Below are 22,037 nucleotides of genomic sequence, written 5' to 3'. Positions count from 1 at the left end.
GAAAACGTATGTGTCTTAACCAATAGGTAATGTTTAGTCACGGGAAAAGGTAACTAAACTGGAGCACGTAATATTACAATATTTCCTGTCAATCACATTTTCCAGGGACATATTTCCAGCTATGGTCTCTTTAAATGTTTTGCAGACCATCTGCACAAAAGACTTATAAGCAGTTATTTGTGACATTAATGAAAAACAAAAGCTTTAAACTAAAGTGTATGGAAGTGAGCTCACTCTCAAGAGCACTCTGGGGGGGGCGAGGGGTCTAGTAGATGGTGGAGCGGACGGATAGGAAGCAAAGGAAGGTTATAGTAATAGAGGATTCAGTTGTTAAAAATGTGGATAGGGTATATGCTGGAGCGACAGATTATTATGAGGATCTGGGGAAAACCCAGCAGATATGGTACACAATGATGCCAATAACAAAGTTAAAGGAAAGTAGGAAGTCGTTAAGAATGATTTCAGAAAACTAGGTGGAATGCTTATGGCGAGGTTTGAGGGTATTTATCTCAAATATTTCCCTTGCTCTGTGCAACATTGAGGCGGCCCTGGGAAATTAGATGTAGGGAGGAAGGCTTTGTGTTTGCTGCTAAATTGACTTCTATTAGCTGACATTATAAACATTATAAATGTACAACATGGAACAATTGTCTGCCCAACTCCACGTCTCTCACTTGAACTTGACAAATGTGGGGGTCATTTACGACTACAAGGGCTGTGAGCAACGTGGGTTTTTCCCCATTATGCAGTGTTTTTCCCAGAATTTCAGTATTGTTGCGATCGCATTGCACCTGATGCAATTGTCACCAATGCATCAAAATTACCACAATTGCACTCGCAGCACAAAGCAAATGACAAAATTACTCTAATAGTTTTCCACGTCCAGTTGCCGTCATTTCCAGTGTTTATCACATAAATGACGCATGCAATGCACATATTGATGCAGGGTGTTGAGGGAACCCTTCAGCTACTACCTACAGTCAATAGGAGCAACATCATTTGATTAGGAACAGAAGGAAGGAAGGGTTAAGAGGTGCTTAGCGCAACTATACGCCAGTGCAAAGGGCAAATTTAGATGCAAGACCTTTTACCAAATAGGGTTTTATGCGTAACTGACTTCAGAGAAAATATAAATGAATGCAACTGTAGTTGTGGTTGCAAATCCCCCTAAGATGTTACAAATAAGCATTCCAATCTGGAAAAAGCATCTTGATCAGAGAATGCGTTTCACTTTAACATGTACATATAAAACACAATGAGTTTTGATGTATTCAACATATATTTGCACATTTATGGACAGAGGCATATTCCTTTTACAGTAGCAGGATTGAAAGCATCTGAATTGACAGCTATGAAATGCTCTAAATTGCTCCAGGTCCCACAACATTTGTTCTTCTTAAACAAACTGTACACAATGTCACATTTACAGTATATAACAAATATTTTACCCATCTTGCATGAAGAGTGAATATACAAATTGACATTCTTACCGTCAGGCAAAGGATCCACCCAATGTTTGTTCAATCCCATAGGTATAGAATCCATCTCTGCTTCCCGTTGAGCTTGCTTCACTTCTCGTCTCTCCTTTGCTAAAGCACTCTGCATCATAGCAGCTTGAGAGAGAGAGCCATCTGGATTCTTTAAAAAAAAAAAAAAGTTATATGGTCAAATTCCGGCATTTCAGTTACTGACAACGTGACTAGCTGCTGTAGGTGTTCCAGAAGTCAGTAGTTTTTGAAGCTGCAGGAAACACCCTGACCCAGGTAGCAGCTCTTTGAGGGGGAACTACACTAAGGGCCATATAATACTTACCTTTACTATTTATATAGGACTCATGTCCATACTCTGTTTTGTGTGTCCTCTAAGAAACGGGGGTTCTTCTTCAACCAGCTCTATCTCAAGGTCCTCATCTGAGGAAAAAAAAAAAAAACATGGTTTAATAACGTCAAATGGGCATCTATAGGTTTGCTGCTATTGGAGAGTATATAGTGGACACAGCAGTACTATGTAGAAATGACTGCTAGACAAACTGCAGATCAGAAATAATGGTACAAAACGGTAACCTTCACTATGTAAAAAATCAGAACAGTACCATCAAAAAAAATTGTGTTTTAAAACTGGTGTATTTGCTTCAGAAACACTACTATTGTTTTTTAAATAAGCTGCTGTGTAGCAATAGGGGCAGCCATTCAAAGGATAAAAGGCTCAGGTTACACAACAGATAGCAGATAAGTTGTGTAGAACATAATGGTGTTATCTGTTATCCACTATTTAACCTGTGCCTTTTTTTAATTCCCACTATTGCTACACAGCAGCTTGTTTATATGAACTATAGTAGTGTTTCCAAAGCAAACAGTTTTACCAGTGCAGTGCAATCGTACAAGCTATTTTTGTTACTTTAAAACACTAATTTTCTGGTGTTACTGCGCCTTTAATTTATTGGTGTCACGGATTACTTATTCTTTCCCAGTGCTGGGCAGTGGGTGCAGTTTACACGCTGCTTAAATATTCAGTGTAAAACTAATAACAATAATCAGACTGCATAGTGTAGAGCACAGGGATTTCCATTCAGCAGCCTTCCATCAGTTTCCAGAAGCCCCACAAACATTTTTTTAAGGGAACACAGTTAAAAACAGAAAACAGAATAACATACCTTCCTCATCATCCACCTTAGGAAGAATCCCAGTCTCCTCATCAAAATCAGGGAATTCTTCTTTTGAGAGAACATTAGCTGCAATCATCTAAAGAAACACGAATGTCAGAAAGAAGGTGTGGAAACTAAAAACCAATGTCTGTATTATGAATTGTATTTTATTTTGACTAAATAGATCACCTGTTTGATCTCCCACTTTTCAAGATCTGAGATTTTTGTAAGGCGTTTTCTTTCTAAGGTATCATCTTCAACTTCTGGCGCATTTACTAAAGAAAGATGGGTTGGTCGGTCTGGGTTCCTCATGGACGCTTCTTCGTTACCGTCACCTATGAGATTTCTGCGTCTGTTGGGATTCAGGTCTTCACCAGTGTCTTGATTAACATCCTGAAACATGAGAACAAATTGGCTACTGTTGAGACATCAAAGAAGATTGTGCAATAGAAAACAATATAACTGGCGAGTGAGGCATTTGTTGATAGATCAGTTGAACAACACAAAAGTACACGGGACATGTGATCACTATTGAATGACACCCATTAGTGCTGTGCCAGTGCACCCAAATCTTATTGCAATGACACACAGAGCTATGTGCAGCCAGCTACTTGTAGCAGCTACAAAACAGACAATACTGATAAGTGATATTACACAGGTTTTAGCAGAGACCATTCTCAGTATGGTCTATGGCAGGGTATTTTCAAGTGTCAATAGTTCTGGCTGTGTGTCATAGCCCCACATTTACAATCGTTCCAGTCTTCCCCTATGGCAGGCTGCATCTTGCATGCTTCTCGACACGGAGACTCCACGGAAACAGCTTAGAGAACATGGGCCGGATGTTTCTAGCATGGACTTATAAGATATATATATGTATAAGGAAAGTTAACCCAACAATACAATACCATTGGCAAAGAGTATTGGGTATCATTAGCCCCTGTAGCCATAAAACAATAACCAGGCATCAAATAATAAAGAAAAAAAAATTATTGGAGTACTTTAACCAATGCAATGCTTTGTTCTTCCAAAGTCACCACAGGAGGAAACTTCAAGAGAATTGTAGGTTTTACCGCCAGCGATTGCAGATATTTCCAATGGAGAGGCACTTTTGGGAGAGCAATCTAACTGTCGGCCATTGCCCTTAGTCCCACCTAAAGAGAATAGCTGCAGTTTCATAGAAAGCTTTTAGTGTGATCTGCCTGGATCATTGCTGTATACCTTATTAATTAGGAAATTTTCTCATGTTCGTCATGGAGGTCAAAGTTAAACAGACATTTAGCAATGTTTAGTATAAATGTTTTATTGTCCATAAAGCTCTCACCTTCATGCTGGGGCTGGTTTTACATCCAGTGAAGGAAAGCACCTTAATTTTTACTCTTTGTCCTTTGCTTACTACGTCCGCTACATTTGCAACACGTCCTTCCCTTCTCAGTTCCGATATGTGAACCAATCCTTCCCAACGTTTCCTATGTGACAGGAATGCAACATCATTTATGTGAAGGTGTTACATAACATAAATGGGTACAAATGTTTCTGCTGGAGTTTTGTGACTTTGCTAAGGAGACTTCCGTTTCCTTTCACACTCCAGAAACATTCTCAGACACCTACAGTTCATTTACATGCATAATAGGGAAAGTATATAAATAAAGGATGAAAATAGACTCCCAAGTGGAAAAGTCCAAAATCAACTTAAAGCTGTCAATTCATACCTAGATCTGCTTGTTTGGTAAGATCACTCAATGAGCGGATCTCTGCCTCAATATGATCATCTACATTCTGGGCCAAATCAAGTGGATTTGCTAGTTTGGCCCCTGGGCTTGATTATAATTAAGCACCTATGCAGGACCGATGGGAGAGGAGCGCATCAGCGCACCAATGTAGTCCGCAGGATTTTCCAAATCTGCTTAAAAGATCTCTGTACAATTGTGGCCATACACAAGCAGATAAACTGCCTACTTGTTCTGAAGGAGTCAAAAATTGAGATGTAGTTGAAGTCCAATGGCACGGTTGCTTTTTAACCAACTGGCTGTCAGCTCATATAATCACACTACTTGACAAGTTTTTTCAACATTTTCTGCTCTTTCACTTTACAGGCATTTCTAGGGATAACACATTAGCTTTCTTTCTTTTTTTAAATTCCTGATTTATTTGAAGTTTCAGACCAAGCATAAGAAAACCAACAATCTGCATTACATTGTTTCCAAAAGGGGCAACATTTCCTCTCTGAATGTAAAGAAAACAGAAAGTATGGATAAGATGAGTCCAATAGAAAGGAAGAAAGAAAAGAGAAGAAAAGAAGAAATCTTCTAGCTATCACATATATCTCCCACACAGGATATCTTGTGAGCGGGTGTCACAGATCAGTCAATCTAGTTTCACTATACAAATAATATATATAGTCTACTAACTTCTATATTCCCTAGAAATTACTAACAGCATTATGTGCATAATAATCCTGGAACACCTCATTTGTCAATGGCCTCAGGGTCAACCCATCCCCGGATTTCCTTAGTTGTGTCTCCCCACAAGTATATAGGCCCAGCCAGAAAATATATCTAATCCTTTATAAACTTCATTGCCACATTAACCTAAGCCTGCATCAACATTTTATATTTGTCTGCTTCTTTAAGCTGTGTCCAATAACACCATTTCTGATTATATTGCTCTCTCTCTTCTGTGGTTGATGTCTTATAACTCTCAAATCTCTCAATTTCTGTAATCTTTTCGTATCCAATCCACCATTTTAGGAGATGTGCGCTGTTTCCATTTTACGGTAATAAGCAATTTAGCTGTATCCAGCAAAATTAGTATAACAGACTTGCGATATGTCTGAATTGAGTTGGGTGTATGGTGGAGAAGTAATTCTAAGGGAGCATTTGGAATTTCCTACATCCGTGATCTCTTTAATGATTTCCCTTATCTGAGACCAGTAGTCCCGTTAGTCCTGGGCAATCCCCAGAAAGATGTGCACATTAGCTTTCTTAATAAACTCAAATACTGTATAATCCTTTTATGCAAACAGAAAAACACAGTATTAATGTAATATAAAAAAAGAAAAACATTTTTCTATAATATAGGTAGACCCTCAATGGCACTAAGTAAACCCAGCAAGATTTCCTAATGGGCAAGCACAATAGCCAAATTAATCTTAATATAAGGAGATCCCAACACAGCTCTTAGAGTGTCTTTCCACCAGTCAGTGCAGTTTTCTCAAAACAGGAGCACCAGCCCACGGAAATATTAGCAATCCATTTTCCTGAAGGTTGCCCTAACATTTTGGCCACCCTCCCACCCTTTAAAGACTTTTCATTATACCGTAAGAGATCCCTAACTTATCGGATACCTAGCAGGAGGCGTTAAAGGCGAACATTAACATATGCTTTGGATGGGACAAAACACTTATATATATAATATATATAATCACTCACACTACGACTTTACTTAAGCCTTCCAGCTAAACAAAGCACCAAACTGCATGTATGCTTGTCACTTGGCCCATTGTATATTGTTCCCCAATTGCTGGCTCTTCGGGTGGTGTTCTATCAACATGCTTCTCTTTCCAACCCGTGGTATTTTTATCAAAATGATGTTCACTGTACGGTGGCCCTTAACGGGGCTTCGGCTTCGTAGATCTATATCATGTCTTTGCTTTTTGCGGCTTCGGGACTAGAGCGAGATCTACGTCTATGGTTTACTACCTCTCTCCCGGCTTCGACTGCGGCTCCTCCTTTTTTTTATCTCTGTTTAGTAGTATGTACACAAGGATGCCAATAAAAGTTATAAGGAAAGTAGGAAGTCGTTAAGAATGATTTCAGAGGAACAGTGAACGTTGGCGATGTGTTTTTCGAGGGTATTGTTATTTCTTTCAAATAGTTTTCCGGCTTTGCTCTGTTGCAGACTATTTGAGGCGGCCCTGGGGAAATTAAGATGTTGAGGTAGGTTATAGTTTGCTTTGTATGTTTCGCGGTGTTCTTATATTGACTTCTATTAGCTGACATTATAAACATTATAAATGTACAACATGGAACAATTGTCTGCCCAACTCCACGTCTCTCACTTGAACTTGACAAATGTGGGGGTCATTTACGACTACAAGGGCTGTGAGCAACGTGGGTTTTTTCCCCACTATGCAGTGTTTTTCCCAGAATTTCAGTATTGTTGCGATCGCATTGCACCTGATGCAATTGTCACCAATGCATCAAAATTACCACAATTGCACTCGCAGCACAAAGCAAATGACAAAATTACTCTAATAGTTTTCCACGTCCAGTTGCCGTCATTTCCAGTGTTTATCACATAAATGACGCATGCAATGCACATATTGATGCAGGGTGTTGAGGGAACCCTTCAGCTACTACCTACAGTCAATAGGAGCAACATCATTTGATTAGGAACAGAAGGAAGGAAGGGTTAAGAGGTGCTTAGCGCAACTATACGCCAGTGCAAAGGGCAAATTTAGATGCAAGACCTTTTACCAAATAGGGTTTTATGCGTAACTGACTTCAGAGAAAATATAAATGAATGCAACTGTAGTTGTGGTTGCAAATCCCCCTAAGATGTTACAAATAAGCATTCCAATCTGGAAAAAGCATCTTGATCAGAGAATGCGTTCACTTTAAAGGAAAACTATACCCCCCAAACAATGTAGGTCTCTATTAAAAGATACTGAGTAAAACAGCTCATGTGTAAAACACTGCTTCATGTAAATGAACCATTATCATAATAATATACTTTTTTAGGAGCATGTGCCATTGGGTAATCATAAATAGAAAATTGCCATTTTAAAAAATAAGGGCCGCCCCCTGAGATCGTACGATTCACTGTGCACACATACAAACCACATGTAAGGTCACATGAGCCAATTAACAGACAGAGTTGTGCCTTTTGCTTCCTCACTTCTTCCTGTTACAGTTAGTGTTGTAGTATTTCTGGTCAGGTGATCTCTGAGGCAGCACAGATAGAGTCACGAAATGGTGGTTCAAGGCAAGAGATGTAAAAGGGCAATATTTATGTAAATATATATTCCAGTTTGGTAAGATTCTTTAATATGTCATTCAATTTGATATAAACTATCTGTTGCTTAAGTATTCATTTTGGGGGTATAGTTTTCCTTTAACATGTACATATAAAACACAATGAGTTTTGATGTATTCAACATATATTTGCACATTTATGGACAGAGGCATATTCCTTTTACAGTAGCAGGATTGAAAGCATCTGAATTGACAGCTATGAAATGCTCTAAATTGCTCCAGGTCCCACAACATTTGTTCTTCTTAAACAAACTGTACACAATGTCACATTTACAGTATATAACAAATATTTTACCCATCTTGCATGAAGAGTGAATATACAAATTGACATTCTTACCGTCAGGCAAAGGATCCACCCAATGTTTGTTCAATCCCATAGGTATAGAATCCATCTCTGCTTCCCGTTGAGCTTGCTTCACTTCTCGTCTCTCCTTTGCTAAAGCACTCTGCATCATAGCAGCTTGAGAGAGAGAGCCATCTGGATTCTTTAAAAAAAAAAAAAAGTTATATGGTCAAATTCCGGCATTTCAGTTACTGACAACGTGACTAGCTGCTGTAGGTGTTCCAGAAGTCAGTAGTTTTTGAAGCTGCAGGAAACACCCTGACCCAGGTAGCAGCTCTTTGAGGGGGAACTACACTAAGGGCCATATAATACTTACCTTTACTATTTATATAGGACTCATGTCCATACTCTGTTTTGTGTGTCCTCTAAGAAACGGGGGTTCTTCTTCAACCAGCTCTATCTCAAGGTCCTCATCTGAGGAAAAAAAAAAAAAACATGGTTTAATAACGTCAAATGGGCATCTATAGGTTTGCTGCTATTGGAGAGTATATAGTGGACACAGCAGTACTATGTAGAAATGACTGCTAGACAAACTGCAGATCAGAAATAATGGTACAAAACGGTAACCTTCACTATGTAAAAATCAGAACAGTACCATCAAAAAAAATTGTGTTTTAAAACTGGTGTATTTGCTTCAGAAACACTACTATTGTTTTTTAAATAAGCTGCTGTGTAGCAATAGGGGCAGCCATTCAAAGGATAAAAGGCTCAGGTTACACAACAGATAGCAGATAAGTTGTGTAGAACATAATGGTGTTATCTGTTATCCACTATTTAACCTGTGCCTTTTTTTAATTCCCACTATTGCTACACAGCAGCTTGTTTATATGAACTATAGTAGTGTTTCCAAAGCAAACAGTTTTACCAGTGCAGTGCAATCGTACAAGCTATTTTTGTTACTTTAAAACACTAATTTTCTGGTGTTACTGCGCCTTTAATTTATTGGTGTCACGGATTACTTATTCTTTCCCAGTGCTGGGCAGTGGGTGCAGTTTACACGCTGCTTAAATATTCAGTGTAAAACTAATAACAATAATCAGACTGCATAGTGTAGAGCACAGGGATTTCCATTCAGCAGCCTTCCATCAGTTTCCAGAAGCCCCACAAACATTTTTTTAAGGGAACACAGTTAAAAACAGAAAACAGAATAACATACCTTCCTCATCATCCACCTTAGGAAGAATCCCAGTCTCCTCATCAAAATCAGGGAATTCTTCTTTTGAGAGAACATTAGCTGCAATCATCTAAAGAAACACGAATGTCAGAAAGAAGGTGTGGAAACTAAAAACCAATGTCTGTATTATGAATTGTATTTTATTTTGACTAAATAGATCACCTGTTTGATCTCCCACTTTTCAAGATCTGAGATTTTTGTAAGGCGTTTTCTTTCTAAGGTATCATCTTCAACTTCTGGCGCATTTACTAAAGAAAGATGGGTTGGTCGGTCTGGGTTCCTCATGGACGCTTCTTCGTTACCGTCACCTATGAGATTTCTGCGTCTGTTGGGATTCAGGTCTTCACCAGTGTCTTGATTAACATCCTGAAACATGAGAACAAATTGGCTACTGTTGAGACATCAAAGAAGATTGTGCAATAGAAAACAATATAACTGGCGAGTGAGGCATTTGTTGATAGATCAGTTGAACAACACAAAAGTACACGGGACATGTGATCACTATTGAATGACACCCATTAGTGCTGTGCCAGTGCACCCAAATCTTATTGCAATGACACACAGAGCTATGTGCAGCCAGCTACTTGTAGCAGCTACAAAACAGACAATACTGATAAGTGATATTACACAGGTTTTAGCAGAGACCATTCTCAGTATGGTCTATGGCAGGGTATTTTCAAGTGTCAATAGTTCTGGCTGTGTGTCATAGCCCCACATTTACAATCGTTCCAGTCTTCCCCTATGGCAGGCTGCATCTTGCATGCTTCTCGACACGGAGACTCCACGGAAACAGCTTAGAGAACATGGGCCGGATGTTTCTAGCATGGACTTATAAGATATATATATGTATAAGGAAAGTTAACCCAACAATACAATACCATTGGCAAAGAGTATTGGGTATCATTAGCCCCCTGTAGCCATAAAACAATAACCAGGCATCAAATAATAAAGAAAAAAAAATTATTGGAGTACTTTAACCAATGCAATGCTTTGTTCTTCCAAAGTCACCACAGGAGGAAACTTCAAGAGAATTGTAGGTTTTACCGCCAGCGATTGCAGATATTTCCAATGGAGAGGCACTTTTGGGAGAGCAATCTAACTGTCGGCCATTGCCCTTAGTCCCACCTAAAGAGAATAGCTGCAGTTTCATAGAAAGCTTTTAGTGTGATCTGCCTGGATCATTGCTGTATACCTTATTAATTAGGAAATTTTCTCATGTTCGTCATGGAGGTCAAAGTTAAACAGACATTTAGCAATGTTTAGTATAAATGTTTTATTGTCCATAAAGCTCTCACCTTCATGCTGGGGCTGGTTTTACATCCAGTGAAGGAAAGCACCTTAATTTTTACTCTTTGTCCTTTGCTTACTACGTCCGCTACATTTGCAACACGTCCTTCCCTTCTCAGTTCCGATATGTGAACCAATCCTTCCCAACGTTTCCTATGTGACAGGAATGCAACATCATTTATGTGAAGGTGTTACATAACATAAATGGGTACAAATGTTTCTGCTGGAGTTTTGTGACTTTGCTAAGGAGACTTCCGTTTCCTTTCACACTCCAGAAACATTCTCAGACACCTACAGTTCATTTACATGCATAATAGGGAAAGTATATAAATAAAGGATGAAAATAGACTCCCAAGTGGAAAAGTCCAAAATCAACTTAAAGCTGTCAATTCATACCTAGATCTGCTTGTTTGGTAAGATCACTCAATGAGCGGATCTCTGCCTCAATATGATCATCTACATTCTGGGCCAAATCAAGTGGATTTGCTAGTTTGGCCCCTGGGCTTGATTATAATTAGCACCTATGCAGGACCGATGGGAGAGGAGCGCATCAGCGCACCAATGTAGTCCGCAGGATTTTCAAATCTGCTTAAAAGATCTCTGTACAATTGTGCCATACACAAGCAGATAAACTGCCTACTTGTTCTGAAGGAGTCAAAAATTGAGATGTAGTTGAAGTCCAATGGCACGGTTGCTTTTTAACCAACTGGCTGTCAGCTCATATAATCACACTACTTGACAAGTTTTTTCAACATTTTCTGCTCTTTCACTTTACAGGCATTTTCTAGGGATAACACATTAGCTTTCTTTCTTTTTTTAAATTCTGATTTATTTGAAGTTTTAGACCAAGCATAAGAAAACCAACAATCTGCATTACATTGTTTCAAAAGGGGCAACATTTCCTCTCTGAATGTAAAGAAAACAGAAAGTATGGATAAGATGAGTCCAATAGAAAAGGAAGAAAGAAAAGAGAAGAAAAGAAGAAATCTTCTAGCTATCACATATATCTCCCACACAGGATATCTTGTGAGCGGGTGTCACAGATCAGTCAATCTAGTTTCACTATACAAATAATATATAATAGTCTACTAACTTCTATATTCCCTAGAAATTACTAACAGCATTATGTGCATAATAATCCTGGAACACCTCATTTGTCAATGGCCTCGGGTCAACCCATCCCGGATTTCCTTAGTCTGTGTCTCCCCACAAGTATAAGGCCCAGCCAGAAAATATATCTAATCCTTTATAAACCTTCATTGCCACATTAACCTAAGCCTGCATCAACATTTTATATTTGTCTGCTTCTTTAAGCTGTGTCCAATAACACCATTTCTGATTATATTGCTCTCTCTCTTCTGTGGTTGATGTCTTATAACTCTCAAATCTCTCAATTTCTGTAATCTTTCGTATCCAATCCACCATTTTAGGAGATGTGCGCTGTTTCCATTTTACGGTAATAAGCAATTTAGCTGTATCCAGCAAAATTAGTATAACAGACTTGCGATATGTCTGAATTGAGTTGGGTGTATGGTGGAGAAGTAATTCTAAGGGAGCATTTGGAATTTCTACATCCGTGATCTCTTTAATGATTTCCCTTATCTGAGACCAGTAGTCCGTTAGTCCTGGGCATCCCCAGAAGATGTGCACATTAGCTTTCTTAATAAACTCAAATACTGTATAATCCTTTTATGCAAACAGAAAAACACAGTATTAAATGTAATACAAAAAAAGAAAAACATTTTTCTATAATATAGGTAGACCCTCAATGGCACTAAGTAAACCCAGCAAGATTTCCTAATGGGCAAGCACAATAGCCAAATTAATCTTAATATAAGGAGATCCCAACACAGCTCTTAGAGTGTCTTTCCACCAGTCAGTGCAGTTTTCTCAAAACAGGAGCACCAGCCCACGGAAAATATTAGCAAATCCATTTTCCTGAAGGTTGCCTAACATTTTGGCACCTCCCACCCTTTAAAGACTTTTCATTATACCGTAAGAGATCACTAACTTATCGGATACCTAGCAGGAGCGTTAAAGGCGAACATTAACAATATGCTTTGGATGGACAAAACACTATATATATATATATATATATCAAACTAGATTTACCTTAAGCCTTCCAGCTAAACAAAGCACCCAAACTGCATGATGCTTGTCACTTTGCCATTGTATATGTCCCCAATTGCTGGCTCTTCGGGTGGTGGTCTATCAACATGCTTCTCTTTCCAACCCGTGGTATTTTTATCAGAATGATGTTCACTGTAACGGTGCTCCTTAACGGGGCTTCGGCTTCGTGATCTATATCTGTCTTTTGCTTTTTTGCGGCTTCGGGATCTAGAGCGAGATCTACGTCTATGTTTACTACCTCTCTCCCGGCTTCGACTGCGGCTCCTCCTTTTTTTTATCTCTGAAGAGAAAATAAGAAGAAGAAAAAATACAATCAAAAATACCTTTGGGAAAAGGTCTGAAATGCACAGATTTTTTTATTTAACTGAAAAAGAATCCATATAGTCTTAATTATTTCCAGTCTAAAGCAATCATTTAATACAGCAGAATCCCCAAGAAGAAAAACAAAATCAGGGTATGTAACATTAATTAGAATTGGCTTAGATATGAAATTTGTATTATTTGAAAAAGTACAAATATGATCAGGATGTAATTATTAAATTGTAATGCTGTGAATTGTTTACTTCCCAATTCATTTTTCATGTAACTGAATCACATTTTGTAATAACTAAGAAAGGCAATAATGTACTAATTGTTTTGAAAGTAGCCCAGTATTTGGAATGTCTGTAATCACTAGTTGGGGTGGGTGGCCTTAACACAACAATTACAAGATTAACAATATTAAAAGTGATTGCTAACATTTTGAGCATTTTTTTGAAAAACATATCAGCTAACCCACAGTATGAAAGTTTCTTTAAAAATGTGCAATTACATACTTGTGCTTGCTACTTTTCTCCTCCTTCGGCATTAGTGCTTCAAGTTCTTGCAGTGCATCTGCAGCCACTTTCACATCCTCAGGATCTAGCATGGTCTGCATGGAAGCAAAAAAATATATCTTAATTTAGTATGGTGAAACGTAAAAATCCATTGCGTACAGTATCTTGGCTTGTAAAATACTAGCTACTTCTTCTATACAGGTTTGGAAACGTTTGGGTTCTGGCATTTTCTGGTTAAGGAATTTATCATGTAATGTAGATGCCTTAAGTTTACCAAAAGATATAGGATACATATAAATAAAACAAAATAGTTTGCCACCAATAGAGAGTTAGGCAGCTTAGTCAGTACAAGCCACTCTTATTATTGCAAAGAAAAAGTACAATTTGATGATAAACAATAGATTTGCTTAAAATGGGTTGCATAGTAGACAGGCTTCCCATAACTTTGAGCTTTTTGAGCAGTCGATCTTAACTGGCAACTTATTCTTGTCACAAACTTAGCTGGCCATAGATCTGATCGTCCGAATCGAGAATTCGTACGATTTTCGGAACGTGTGTGGAGAGTCCCGATATTTTTCGTCCGGCGGAGATTGGTCGTTTGGTTGATCAGACAGGTTAAAAGATTTGTCGGCTGCGAGTAATATCTCTGCATGTATTGCCGAATTGTACGATTTTCAGAGGGAGACTGTCACTAGCTTTGGTCAAACATAACTTTCGTACGATTGCTGTCAGGGGCAGAACATCAGCTGATCTGTTCTTTTGTGCTTTATTTGATCGGAATGGTTAGTGGCAGGTCGGGAGATGATGATGATGATGAGTTGTACGATCGGATCTTTGCATCTATGGCCAGCTATAGAAAGGGCTAGAGTGGAAAAAGACTTTGTATACAACCAGCTACAAGTATGAATTACCAGGATATCAGCAGGCTTCACTATCTTAAGTTGGCCATACACGGGCAGATAAAAGCTACCGACAGACCGAGTTGGCAGCTTATTGGCCCGTGTGTGGGGCACTCCTACAGGCTTCCTTGATCGATATCTGGCCGAAAGTAGGCCAGATGTCGATCAGGCAGGGCTAAAAATCCTATTGGATCGCGGCCGCATCTGTTCGTTGATGCGGTACTGCGATCCAACCACGCGTATGCCACACATTATAATCCGATTGTTGGGCCCTAGGGCCCATGATCGGATCAGCCCCATATCGGGGAGAGGTCCGCCCGTTTGGCGAAATGGCCAAACAAGCACATCTCTGTGTATGGCCACCTTTACTCTTTCTTCAACAAGCTACACTACCCTAAGGTGCACCAAATCCTTGAAAACAGTGCTCAACAGTTATCAGTGCTTTATTGCTAATAAAAAACAATTTGTGAAAATTCCAAAGTCCCAAACAGTGTGGGTTTTTTTTTCTTTTTTACTTTTCACCTAGGCTAACACAATGCCTATAGGTGCAGACACGAGTGGGCAGGGGTCAGCAGATGAGCAGGTTCTTAGCTTGCGTTAATACAGAGGCTGAAATTCAGTCAGTAGCCTAAGAGTCGAACTCACCCGGACAGTTGGATTATCTGCTCTGCAAAGTGCTGGAAATAATTCTTTCAGCTTTTCTTTTTCACCATTTGGCTTGATCAGAGTTTCTATTCACGAAAAGATACATAACAGATTAGTATTACGGTATATATAACAGCTATTTGCTTTTCTAAACAGACATACACAAGGTGAAATTTGAGGATCAATTTTAAAATTTAATCAATGTGCCCCAAAGAGCTTTGTGGACTAACCTTTGCTTGTAGAAGGTTTTGCTGGAGGTCTCATTGCCTGAATCAGACGCAGCAAATTGCTTATAAGGGAATCCTGCAGGAGGTAATTTAATTCAGAATCAATAACGTGACTAGTTTAATTCAGAAAAAGTCTAATTTAAAGAGTAATCTATTAAAGGAGCAATAAAATGAACATGGCACAAAACATTTATGGTGAGTTTTAATGGATGATTGTATGATACATTAGTAGTTAACAACCAACAATGTCCTCTAAAGGTGAATATTATGGCTAATTTTCACCAGAGATCATATCCAAATTAGCATACAGTAAGATATATGGACATATTACAAAACCAGTACTCTGTGTTTAAAAGGACCTTTATCCTTCCCAAAATACATATAAACCAACAGTGGGACCATAAACCATAAAAGTAATAGGTCACAATAAGCCACACGGTGATGAAAGAGTACAAAACATTTATCAGAAATAAAGTAAAACACCTTTATCCTTTAGAACCAAGGGGTCAGTGATTCAAATTTTCCAAAGGCCGAATAGTTATATATGAAGATATATATACTCCAAAAATATATACCAAAAATTCCTAATAACTTTACATGTGCCAGTCCAGTAATTGCAAGAGCCAACACTGGATTTTTTCTTTCACTGCTTTAAATCCAGCAATTTAATTTCTTCAAATTCTAATTTCAGTAGCAATTTTGTAACAAAGACAGCATGAAAGATCAAATTATTTTTATACTTTAAAGGGGTTGTTCACATTTTTTTTTTCAGTTCAGTTGTTGCAGGTTCTTTATCAAAAATAAAGACTTTTTTCAATTGCTTCCCATCTTTTATTTTTTACTATTTTCCAAAATTTAAGATTAATGTTTCTGTCTGTACTGTCTCAGTACAGCAGCTCAGTGATCCTGCAGCATCGCTACATTTAGATGATACAATTAGTTTATACATTTTTCAACAGCATCTGTGGAATATTAGCAACTATTGTATCAATTCTAACAGCTGCCTTTAATGAAATGCAAGGATTGTGCTCAACAGGGACAAAGGTAAGAAATTTATCAACTAAATGTATCAATTTAGAACAGTTAAAAAAATCAACGATCCCCTCCCAGAGCTGCTTCAGAAGGTGAAAAAAGAAACTTTACACTTCAATATTAGAAAATCGGTCACACATAGAAAATAGAAAGTAATTCAAAAAAGTATATTTCTGGTGAACAATCTGAAACTAACTGAACTGAGAAAAGGTGTTTGAAGGTGACCAGTCCATTTAATGTACAATATTTTACTGAAGTATATAGAAATTGAAGTTAAATATATTTTTCTTTTACGCTTTAAATCGCAGCAATTTCATTGTTTTGCAAATTCTATTGCTAATTTCAGTAGCAATACTGGGGGGAAAAACAGCAAGAAAGATATGTTTGTAAAGATTCTCATTCATCCAGGTCATGGTATATCTGTAGAAATAAGTCAAATCAACTGGACTTAAAGACTATTCATCAGTCATGCAACAGATTTGATTTATTTCTACAGATAAAGCAAGAAAGATCAAATTATTTTCAAACTTTAATGTAAGTTGCATATTTATTGAAATATACAGATAGACTTGCCATCTGCATATGCCACTAGATGGTTTTACTCAAGAAATACTTCTCCTTTAACGAAATTTAAAAAAAAAAATGTACCAGAAGGCAATACATATGGTGACTTACTGTGAATTCTGCACCATTTTTCTCAAGAGCAGATTTAAAGATTTCAAACGAAGTAGATTTCTCAGCTAAGCTGATCACAAATTCAGCTGCAAAACAAAACATTAAAATTAAAAATCTATTACATTTACAATTACATACACCATACAGTACATAAGAATTATTAGTTAAAATCTGATTAGCTGAACCACCTAGGAGACAGATTCTTTCATGTAATGGGGCCTATTAGACTAATGGGGGGGGGTGTAAATTTATCAAAATCCAAATCTTTGTCATGTTTTAAATAAAAAAAAAGTCTGACCAAAATAGAATCCACAACTTTTTCAGATTGTCGCAAAAAAGGATTTGACACCCAAAAAGTCCGAATTTTTGTGAAATTGGAGGAACTGGCAGAAAAGCCCCAAATGTTCTCATTATCTTCATATAAAAGGTGAAAGTCGCTGCACCATGACATCCAGAGAATTTTAAAAGAGAAGGAAAGTCGTTTAACACTTGGGGGTGCCAAATGTTAGGCACCCCCAAGTGAATTTATTTACTTACCTGACACCCCAGGCTCGTGCTTCTATCAGCAGAAAACTGCACTGGCCTGGTGTTATTCCAGCGAGCACCACCAAGCGCTTCTCTTCCAGGACCTTCTCAAATTTTCCGGGGCAGGCGCATGCACAGTAGAATGAAAAAGCCAACTTTTTAGTTAAAGTTCGGCTTTTCACTCTAATGCACATGCACGGCCGTGCGAAGAAAGAAGAGGCCGGAAGAGGATCGCTCCATGGTGCTCACTGGAATAACCCTGGGCCGGTGCAGTTTTATGCTGATAGGAGCACCTGCCCAGGGTTTCAGGTAAGAAAATACATTCACTTGGGGTACCTAATATTTGGCACCCCAAGTACTTTCCTTTTCCTTTAATGGACAGTTTGTTTTTTAAAGTAATTTATGAGAAAATGATAAGCATGCTTGTTGGATATGCTTTGATATAAATAATGCTAGGGTATGCCCCTGCTATCCTTTTGCTTCCTTAGTATTTAACTGTGGACTATATTACACACATGTATACAATAATTCTGGCAAACACACTTAGTACCATAATTGCAATTTTGCTTATTAATCTGTTATGTAGTTCCTCACCTAGATCTTTGTCATTGATACCCAAATGATTATCCAGCTCTGTGCAGACTTTAGAGACCAGGGATAGATATTCAAGCTTCTGTAGTTCATCCATTGCAGCTTCATCCATGTTGTTATTGGAACTGTACTAAGCTTACTGTGCTGAAAAAAAGTGTCAGAATGTCAAAACTGTTATTGCTTATTGTTCAGTATTTAATAAACACACACCTGAATGCAAAAGTGGAAGCAGAAAAAGGAAATTGATTGACAGAGAAAGGAACTAAGGAGGATAATACCTTCACTGAAGCAAGCAATGTCAGTCAGTAGCAGGAAGGGTCAGCAAGATATTGTCCTTCATTAAGGGCGGTAAAGATTCACAGGAGGAAAGATCATTGTTCCCCTTTAATTTTACTTTAGAGAAAATAGGATTTTTTTTTTGTTTTAGGATAAGAAAAAAATGGACTTTCCCATATTGGCTGAAAATTTGACCGCTAGTCAAATTTATATAATTTCTTACAGGGCTAGTGACACTTTCTACATGCTAGATGAACCCTTGAAATTTTGAATGCTGAATTCCGCAAATTGTCCAAATTGCAAGGGTTCTCCCAGTGACTTTTCTTTTTATGGCTGAATTTCAAGTTGCATGGATCCTGAGAACTAAGCCGAACGGTCTGTAGAAAGGCAAGTGTGCAAGGGTTTTCTGTTTGGATTACTTTCCACATACTAACAACTTTATTTAATGTTGCTATTCAGAAGCCCCTCTTAATGTAGTACTAGTCTGATATGAATGACATCCACCTTTCACTCCATGTGCAGTGCCAGGCATATGCCAATAAATTCAGTTACTTTACACAAGAGCAAATGTCCATATCTCTGACATATGATTTAACATTAGCCCAGGGCCGGGCCGGGCCAAGGGGTAGGCAGGGTAGGTAACCGCCCTAGGGCGCAACCAATGGGGGTGGGGCACACAGTATTAATAAATATGGCTGGGCTCATTGTTGGCTGCTGGCACAGGTACAGATTTGGGGGCAATGTTTATATAAATTAAAATTTTAAATTTATGTGTTGTAAGGTTTGTTTATTAAAAAAACTGTAATGGTAAAGTGGGAAATGGTAATACAGGATGGTGAAGCCCTTGCCTAGGGTGCCAAACTACCTTGGCCCATCCCTGCATTAGCCTAAAACTCTAGTTCATAACAAAACACAATAGTACCACTATTTTATATTTTTCAAGGGATCAGAAAAAAATTTATGTAAATTCTGGAAAAGACACTTATTGTTCAAGTACTCAAAGCACAAGAGTTGGTTGTACGAATACAATATTCACATTTTTATTGTTAATTTCACCCTTTATGTACCAGGCAATGTAACTCTATGGCACACAGAAGTATCAGATTTCTTTTTGAGATAAATCATTTTACAACACTAATCACATAAGTCATTTTAATAAAATGTTATTGTACATTTTTCAGATAAGAATAAAGGTGGCCATACATGGATAGATCCGCGTTCGCAAACGGGCGGTCGGATCGCGGGACCGCATCAACGAACAGATGCGGCCGTGATCCGACGGGATTTTTAATCCCATCCGATCGAGATCTGGCCGACTTTCGGCCAGATCTCGATCGGGGAAGCCCGTCGGGGGCCCCCATACACGGGCCAATAAGCTGCCGACGGTCTGTCGGCAGCTTTTATCGGCCCGTGTATGGCCATCTTAACCCTTTAAATTTAAAGGGATGATCTGTCATACTGCTTGAATAGAACAGAAGATGACTTTATGCCCCACAGTAAAGTTAGTTTAAATATATACCAGTATCAGTTCATGGTTCGCTCAATTTTTAATGGGGCAGGTGAACTATGAGGAAAATTCACTAAAGGGCCGAAATTTTGCCTCGGAAGACACACTTGCGCCACTTTGTCAGATATTAATTCACAGGGCATATGCTAATTCATCAAAATGTGAAGTTACGTTTCAGCAGACGAATGCTTTGAATCTTTGTCAGCGTGGGCATTTCATAGCGAACTTTTACTAGCGTTAATTTCTGCCTAGCGAAACTTGATTAACACACTTACACTTAGGTCAATTTAAAAAGGGCAGGTACATATGTGTCATATATATGTGGCTTTATTAGAGATCTCGGTGAAATTGCTGGAAGTGGCCAATTATTAAAAATGTCCAAGGAAGCAAAATAAAGATAAAAGAGATCCTCTATTGTCGTAGACATGAGCCCACCCTAAAACAAAATGTGGCATGAGCGTCAAATGTGTTACAACTTTTAAACATAATCCCACTTTAAAATTTACAAAAAACGCCAGCAGTTTAACTTTTTTTTATGACTTTTCAGCATACAGGATATGATGTCTCTGACCTAAGATTGAGGAGGATGTAGCTTCATCTCATCAGTTCGCCAGAAGCAGACTCTGGCAAAAGGGGTAACGTTATGGAAAATTTGCACTTTAGCGAATTTGCGGAGTAACAAACGTTTGCCTAAGCAAAAATTTCACCTGGCGAAAGGGGAGTTAAACTTGGTTACTGTTTAACTTTTTTGCTAGTAAATTGGCAATGTCCCTGCAGAATGGATTTCTGGCAAAGACAGCCACTTCTCCCTTTAGTAAATTTGCCCAGACTGGGATTTAAAATAGGCTCTGACATTAAAAAAGCCTCAGCCCCAAATAGCATTTGCCAGAATACAAAAATTGCCAGTCTGATGGTCACAGTATAAGCAGTTCTTGTGCCTGCTGATTAAACTGACCAGTCCAGGTCTGGGTCTAGGCAGACAGAGCCACATTTTTTCACAACAGGCATGCCTCCAGACAGGGCCGCCATCAGGGGGTCACAGGGGGACAGTCCTCACGGGCCCCCGGAGGATTTTGAGCCTTGAGGGGGGCCCGGCCACGCTGCACTAAACAAATTTTGCCTCGAAATTTACATTGGTTGTGTTCTGTGCGTACGCAATGCGGGCCCCTTAAGTCCCCCAAGGAAGGACCCCTGAATCCCCCCCCCAAGGAAGGGCCCCAGAACCATCAATGCAGGGCCCCTGATCCTCTCAAGGAAGGGCCCCTGATGCCCCCCCCATGCAGGGCCCCTGATGCCCCCCCCCAAGGAAGGGCCCCTGATGCCCCCCCCAAGGAAGGGCCCCTGATGCCCCCCCCAAGGAAGGGCCCCTGATGCCCCCCCAAGGAAGGGCCCCTGATGCCCCCCCAAGGAAGGGCCCCTGATGCCCCCCCCAAGGAAGGGCCCCTGATGCCCCCCCCAAGGAAGGGCCCCTGATGCCCCCCCCAAGGAAGGGCCCCTGATGCCCCCAAGGAAGGGCCCCTGATGCCCCCAAGGAAGGGCCCCTGATCCCACAAGGAAGGGCCCCTAATCCCCCAAGGAAGGGGCCCTGATCCCCAAGGAAGGGCCCCTGAATCATCAATGTAGGGCCCCTGACACCCCATGCAGGGCCTCTGAACAATCAATGCTGATTAGGGGCCCTTTTGGCAAAATGCTTTTATTTACTGCTTCTGTGCTTGTGTCCATGTTCCACCACAATGTGACACAGTAGCATTATTAGAATTGACAACATTATACAACAGCTCATTACTATAAGTGCCGTAACCCACCAACCAATCAGAGGCTCCCTTTCTTTATTCTATTTAATGTAGCAAAGCTAACAGCTATAGGTTGCTGCTCTGGTGCAACACAAGTAGTTGAGGTGATAAAGGTTATTATGGAACAGAATGTGAGCTCTGCCGCTAAGAACCGGCGGTACTAACCAAACTACCAAACCCAATAAAACCACGTTGTTACCGTCCCGACCATCAGTAGACGAATAAGACATTTTGAGAACAATACAAATTAAAAATTACACAAACCTAAGTTCTATCGTACCTGACTACACTCTAGTCGCCTTACAGATCGCGTTAGATCCGGAACGGAGATGCTTTGCGGAGGCAATGACGTCAAAGCTACGCGACCAAATTGTGGGCGGTAGGATAATACGTAGCGAAGGGTCTAGCGCCTATCCCTAAGAAGCATCAACGTCACGACAT

General features: G+C 39.3%; 1 protein-coding gene and 1 pseudogene across 2 annotated transcripts in view; both read right to left on the bottom strand.

Annotated features, from left to right (window-relative positions):
- The window catches only part of LOC121398849, a 28,033-nt pseudogene extending 6,000 nt beyond the window's left edge, over window positions 1-22,033 (bottom strand). The window contains exons 1-12 of the transcript XR_005964546.1: window positions 21,877-22,033; window positions 18,024-18,164; window positions 16,905-16,990; window positions 15,201-15,273; window positions 14,971-15,056; window positions 13,423-13,521; window positions 12,594-12,889; window positions 10,490-10,634; window positions 9,357-9,560; window positions 9,177-9,264; window positions 8,337-8,434; window positions 8,015-8,162 (exon numbers count right to left, since the gene is read on the bottom strand). The product of XR_005964546.1 is annotated as an ATP-dependent RNA helicase DHX8-like (transcript). The remainder of the gene's footprint in view (window positions 1-8,014; window positions 8,163-8,336; window positions 8,435-9,176; window positions 9,265-9,356; window positions 9,561-10,489; window positions 10,635-12,593; window positions 12,890-13,422; window positions 13,522-14,970; window positions 15,057-15,200; window positions 15,274-16,904; window positions 16,991-18,023; window positions 18,165-21,876) is intronic.
- LOC121398846 (ATP-dependent RNA helicase DHX8-like) lies at window positions 1,814-4,448 on the bottom strand. Its single transcript, XM_041578285.1, has 4 exons — window positions 3,966-4,448; window positions 2,834-3,062; window positions 2,654-2,741; window positions 1,814-1,910 (listed from the first exon to the last, which is right to left on the bottom strand). The coding sequence occupies exons 2-4, from the start codon at window positions 3,044-3,046 to the stop codon at window positions 1,822-1,824; spliced, it is 390 nt and encodes a 129-aa protein (XP_041434219.1). The 5' UTR covers window positions 3,047-3,062; window positions 3,966-4,448; the 3' UTR covers window positions 1,814-1,821.
- Window positions 22,034-22,037: the final 4 nt, after the last annotated feature.

The sequence above is a fragment of the Xenopus laevis genome, chromosome 9_10S (assembly GCF_017654675.1).
Source record: "Xenopus laevis strain J_2021 chromosome 9_10S, Xenopus_laevis_v10.1, whole genome shotgun sequence".
In the NCBI taxonomy this organism is placed as follows: domain Eukaryota; kingdom Metazoa; phylum Chordata; class Amphibia; order Anura; family Pipidae; genus Xenopus; species Xenopus laevis.
This window is presented reverse-complemented; position numbering and strand designations above follow the sequence as displayed.